At 36.7% G+C, this 6,420-nt stretch overlaps 1 protein-coding gene across 4 annotated transcripts in view; it reads left to right on the top strand.

The window, feature by feature from the left end:
- LOC140199372 (STE20-related kinase adapter protein beta-like) overlaps window positions 1-5,296 on the top strand; it is a 42,466-nt gene extending 37,170 nt beyond the window's left edge. For all 4 annotated transcript variants that reach the window (XM_072261339.1, XM_072261337.1, XM_072261340.1 and 1 more), the window contains one exon: window positions 381-5,296. In XM_072261339.1, coding sequence (XP_072117440.1) covers window positions 381-530 — 150 coding nt within the window. In that variant the 3' untranslated portion in view covers window positions 531-5,296. The remainder of the gene's footprint in view (window positions 1-380) is intronic.
- The last annotated feature ends 1,124 nt before the right edge of the window (window positions 5,297-6,420 follow it).

A 6,420-nucleotide genomic window follows, 5' to 3' on the forward strand; every position in this document is an offset into this window, starting at 1 on the left:
CTAATGATTTAAAAAAAATAAGAATAAACAGTACCTCATCAGAATGTAGAGGCTGTTGGAGCACTGGATATTGGATTTGTTAATTATTAGTATTTACATTTTTAAAATGTCAAAGTAATGATTAGGAATACTAGAGAATTGATTGCTCGTCAGTAAATTATGTAGTAAATAAAAGCCATTGAGCTGGATAAGAATGTAAAATGCAATTATTACTTGTCTGCATTTATTAGCATTTTACTAGTTTTCTCAGTAATAAGATTTTAAGTAGAAAATTTTTATCAGTTGCACTAACATTACAATGGTTTCACCTATTTTGGAAGCCTCAAACTATGCAGATTGCTTGTGTGTAAGTGGTTTTAATTTCTTTCCCACTTCTACAGGTGAAAAAGCAGACCAAGGCGTCCCTGATCAATCTGCTTCAGCCAGCTGTGCCGCTTTCTGGCTCTTGGGCCACAGTGGGGACATCAGGGTCAAAAGGAGACAGACCGATCAGTCCCTTACAAGACTTAGATGGTGACTGGGAATTTTAACTTGGTCCTTTTACCCATTTATCTCTTCTTATGACAAGCACAATGGGTTTGAATAAGTTTCACCTTGTGTTTGTTGGCCATTAGGTTACTGAAGACAAGTCACCTGTTAAAATTAGTCATTTGTTATTGCTGCTTGTGCTGATATATGGGAATCTTGATCTGTGTTGTAAATCCAGATTAGGGATTTATCCCTCTTGATCCAAATTGATCCTGCACTTGTGCATAAAGTGCACTTGCATTTACAAATGGTGCATTTTCTGTTCCAATATTGGGTTATTGCTTTTAAAGATAATTTGAAAAATTATGATCTGTAGTTGCCCAAGATGCTCAAAATGGCAGAATGTACACGCACAATTATATTTTTGTACATATCTCTGTACTCTGTACTTTGTATGCAGCCAACTTTTATTTCATCTGATTGTTTAGTATCACAGTGAGGTCTGTATCTTTCATAAAGTCGAGAGGTTTGAGCTTCAAGATCGCCCTGCAGTTTGTCCTTAATTTTGCGGTGGGATGATATTGGGCTGAGGCAGAGGGAACAAAGCTGAGATAGAAGAATGAGTATCCAAACGGAAATATGAAAGAAGGAAAAGTGGCAGATGGGTTCCCCAAGACATCCTCATCTCATTGCTTAGGGAAAAGTGGGCAGGATCAGCTGAGAGCCACTCTAATAAAACTTGTATCTCTTTTCCATTTCATATTAAGAAATGATCGTCCCATCAGATGAGCAAAAGATTAGGATTTATGTTCTATTTATTTCCATTTAGTTTGAAGGGATCCAAACCCTATACATGAAAACACTATTGATACTAATTCTTAGTAGTTCCCTTAACTGGTGTCTGATGTAAGATAATGCAATTGATTCTGAATATTTTGGTGATCTAATGTGCCATGTCCCTTTTTAACACAGTCTGACTAAGTGGATTATTCAGGTAAGACTAAATACTTTTAGGTTTTCATAATCAGCATATTTAAATTGATATTCTTGATTCCATAACTATGCCCCACCCTATCTACTTTTATAATGTGACATGCAGAAAAATATCATGAAACTGATAGGACTTCTTTTTTTTAAAAAAAAGCACTTGATCAGATTGTGTAGACAAAACTCTGATGTGATCGTCCACTAGGAATCCAAAAAAGATGCAACCAAAGGGAATATTTTCTAATGAGTTAGATTAGCAGATGTTTAGTGGGAAAGGAAATATACGTTTCATGTACATCAAACGTACTAAATATATTTTTAATAGTATTATGGTGTTGGCTTTTATCTCGGGCTGGAATATAAAAATGAGCTTCAAATGTACGAAGTGTTTTGAAGTGACATTTAAGATGCCATTCACCTTTGACCAGTAGACTTAATTGCATCTTGAAAAAGTTCAATGCAGATTCACTGTAATGTTACCATGGCTAGAATTCCATAGGCTTGGGTTGTATTAGCTAACCTAATCAAGATATTTAAAAGTGACATGTTGCATTAGGTGCTTCTCCAGTCATGCTACTGTAATTTTTGTAGCAGTCAGTGGAGCAGACTTGCAATTCCTTTGGTAAATGAAAACAATTAAACAGTTTGCATCATTATAGATCACTTAAGTTTAAATATAATTGAACTCTACCAACCAGTGTCTCAATTCACTGTATAGTTATGCAGATGAGCTCACGTTTACAAATAATCCATATTATTTGGATAATATCCATATGCAATAAGAAATTCAGTTTGTTGTGTGAAAATATCTGTTTATTTCTTAAAGTTCAATGAAAGCAGCTAGATACTGTGTTTTCCGATTTTTGGTAAAGCTGAAACCTGAACAAAGGAGTAGTTTTCCTTTCGTCCTGGCTTTTTGAGGAGCCATGAGGAATAAACTTACTTTGCTCTTTTTCCACTTAAAATTATGAAGCTACCATCATATCAAACTACCAGCATAACAGCAGGGTGTAAGTGCCATTTATTTCCATTTTGTTCAGTGGGATCCAATGTCTAATAATGTATACACTGTTCTACCAGTTTCTATAACTAGTATCTGATGTGAAATGATGCAGCTGAGATGCACTGATGGAACACATAATCAGTGATGTAACCTGGGGTCATCAGATGGTTCAGGTCTTTCAACATCAGACACCCTCACCCAGGCGACCCAGCCAGGGTTGATCAGACCCTGGCTTGTGTCCCAGCAGCATTGGTCCACGGGTCACACCTCTTGATCCATAACCATCTGGAGATTCGCTCAGCAGCCTCTGTGATGGTCCTGATGGCTCTTTTCTTTCCAGCTCTCATAATGCCAAGGTGAGAGTAGGTCTGCAGAGTGTGCAACCAGCAAAATCTCTACAGCAAATCTCTATAGGCTCACATTGTGCCCTCCACCCGTCTCTGGCACTGCTCTACCAGCTCCTGGTATTTATCTTACACCTGAATGCCTCCTATATCTAATTAGACATGGTTATTACATCATCAAAAATATGATAGTGAATATATGAACAGCATGCTTTACTTATTACAAGTATATCCAGTATTGCTTTCAAGAGAGTTTGGGGGAGGGAAGAAGAATGAATTTAATGAAAGGTATGCCTAATACCTAAGAATTTCTTCTGTCTTAATTCCAAAAAATCTACTGAGTACTTTCATTGTGTGTGATGAATATTGTATAAGACACGGTTTTGCTGTGATTGAAGATGCGATCAAAATCTATACTATAGCTAGTGTAGTCAGCATCTCGGCACTTATCCTGACCAAAGGGAATGTGTGGGACGGCACTGTGATTGTGCACATGCAGAGAAATTGATTTTTTTGTCCTTTTAAAGCTTGTTATAATGCTATTTAAGGAGACTGCTTTTGAGGCTTAGAGTTCCAGATGGGCTAATATTGATCCTGATGGAAAACATCAGGTATATTAACTGCCTCTATAATTCAGTGTTGAAAGAGTCTAATCCAGGCCAGCTCTGAACATTTTCCTTTCTATAAGAGGTCAGGATTCACAAAGGGAAAAAATATTTCATACCCTCACCAAATCTTCAGAAATTCTGATAAACAGGCCATAATTCCAAATGCTGAAGGAAACCTCTCTCTACAACACTGAGGCAAAGAACAAACTGCCAGCCAAAGTCAATAGCTCAGCAACATTCGTGGCGAGTAAGCAATGGTCAACCCTGCATCACTCTTGAATTCCTCCAGCCATTTGTTCTTTGGTTCTGATTCCAGCATCTGTAGTCTCAGGTCTCTATTTTAATTGCCATTCACCTGCCCAGCTTATGGTTAGGTGCTGCCTGAGAGCAGACACTTCATCTGGAGAGTCACCCTGGCATTGCTTTGACAGTTGATATTTGGTAAATTTAGCATGTGTCAGAAGATCAGTGAGTTATCAGGCTCTCAAAGTGAGAATAACACAAAATGCTTGCTTTTGCACCAGTTCCAAATGCAAAAGAAAAGGACACCAAAAAAGATAGAAATGCTGTTTGTTTATTATAGCAATTAATAGGAAATCCTACTGTGGAAATAAAAATGCAAGTAGGTTTACCTCATTAACGGACAGTTCCTGACATATAACATATCAAGCAATTTAAGCAGACCTACGATGAGAGATATCCTAGCCCTTGCCTTTGCAGTATAATCCATATTTCTCAAGCCTGGAGTAGCAACCAAATTGTTAGAATGTATTTGTCAAACAATTATCAGTTATACACTAAATAGGTTTAATGTAGATTAAAATTTAACACCACTGAAATTATAATCTGGGATTGAGGTTACAATTTATTTTATAATTGTTGTGCATTGTAGAGATGCCAGGTGACTTGTGAAATAATAAATGCACATATAAAGGACTGAATAACACCTCAAACAACACATTCTTCCAAGTGGGATAAATTCTATATTTAAATACAATTGATAATATGTAATTCACATTTAAAACTGAAATACCAAGAAAATAGTACTTGAGAAGGTCCGGATTTTTCCCTGCAGCTAAAACATTTAAATTGGTCTTGCTACACTCACTCTAGTTTTTCCAGCCCAGTAAACCTTGGCTACGTGCTGCTCAAAGTGTAGGCTCTTTTAATTCCGTACATTTAATCACACCTCAGGGGCAACCATGCCTTCAAATATCGGGGGTGGAATTCTTTCCATAACCCCTCTACCTCTTGCTAGCTTGAAGATACTTCTCCTTAAGCAAGCTATTTGTCTTTTGTATTGTTACAACATTTGGCTCTGCATTAGCTTTATTGTAATAGTAGCCCAATTAAGCACCTTAAGACATTTTACTACATTACAGGTGCTATCCACATGGCAGACTTTGCTGTTGTAAATGTTTTAATGGTGCAAGACAATTCCCTCACTTCATACCTGTCACCCAAAAAGAAATGCGCAATGACACAAGTACATAAACTTACCTTCAAACCTTAAAGGTATAGATGAGAGTGAAAAATCCTGCACCGGTGCCTTAGGAATTTATTTAATATTGATGCTGAATGTTGAAAGTAAAATGAGTGGAATGATCAGCATTTCAGAAGCTGCATATTTCCCTTTTGTTGAAAGTATTTTAGTAGAATTTTAGCTATTTCAAAACTGCTAAGCTGAAAGAAACATCGTTATCCAGCACAAGAACATCTTTATTTTGCTCTGGTAACATGGGGATCCTTTAGGGAAGGATAAACATTTGTAAGATTTGAGATACTGAACTTTGCTATAAGTCACTTTTTGTACAAATGTATCCTGTAAACACAATGTATAATTTCTTGTACAAAACAATAAAATAAAATTGTGGCATGTTTCTAAACCCATGTGTAGCTGTGATTAATTTAATTCTATTCAGTATAGTGTGATGCAGTCTATGTTGTAGGATGCTGAAAATCCTTTAGGGAACATCTTTCAATACCATCGATCAGTAATTTGCAGCTTAGTCACTCTGTGACATCCAACTGTCATCATGCATGCACAGAAGTTTGAGAAGAACTGGAGGTCAGATATCAATGTATCTGTTTCACTGCTGGCTATTGATTTCCTCCATTGATGTCACGGCATGAAGAGATGACGTGCATTTCACATACAACCCTCAGCTTTATGCCAGAGAAGGTTGGTGTATGCAAATTCTTTTAAAACTTATTTTGGTTTCAGATATATTTAAAAGTCCTTGATACCCTTCAAGTTGCTGAAGAGTGTTGGGGTATTTTGGCACAGAATCTCAGGACATCATATTTACTTGCTTTGTTCCAGGAGACCTTTAAGGTTCGGAAGGTCATGGTGTGTGGTGGACAGTGGACCACCACATGGCACCTTTTTCTGTTTGGGATAGAATTGGGAGTCTCTAACTTTCTCACTTTTTTAATCTAAATGTTACGAAGAACAGGACAGATAGAATGATTTAAATGGAATATGTTTCTAAGATAACAATTTTACTATACTCAATATTGAATATCTGTTTATGGTTTGGATTGCATTGATTAAAATTATTTCTTGTTCTTTTTATCAGATCTAGAAAAACATGGTAGTGTTCCAGTGTAGATTCAGTTATTGTGCCATGGTGAAAGTCTGTTTCAAAACTGCTAAGCTGAAAGAAACATCGTTAACCAGCACAAGAACATTAACTTTGCTGTTCATTAACTTTCATGACCTTGAGCTGTCCCAAAACACATCACCACCATAGCAGCACCTTGAGAAGTCTCTCTATTTGGACACAGCAAATAATCTGTACACTACCAATCAGTTCAACCACTTAAATGATAGGTATTGCCAAAAACAGATTATTTGGTAAAGATGTAATACCAAGCTTTGTTCTTTTGTGATCTTTGCAGTGTTAAGCCCACAAGGAGGCAGACATGATCTAAACTTGTATTTGGATAACACCTTGTGTTTCTTATATTGTCAATGACTGATGTGAGGTTTAAACCCTTAAGAATGTGA

The sequence above is a fragment of the Mobula birostris genome, chromosome 6, assembly GCF_030028105.1.
Source record: "Mobula birostris isolate sMobBir1 chromosome 6, sMobBir1.hap1, whole genome shotgun sequence".
Lineage (NCBI taxonomy): Eukaryota > Metazoa > Chordata > Chondrichthyes > Myliobatiformes > Myliobatidae > Mobula > Mobula birostris.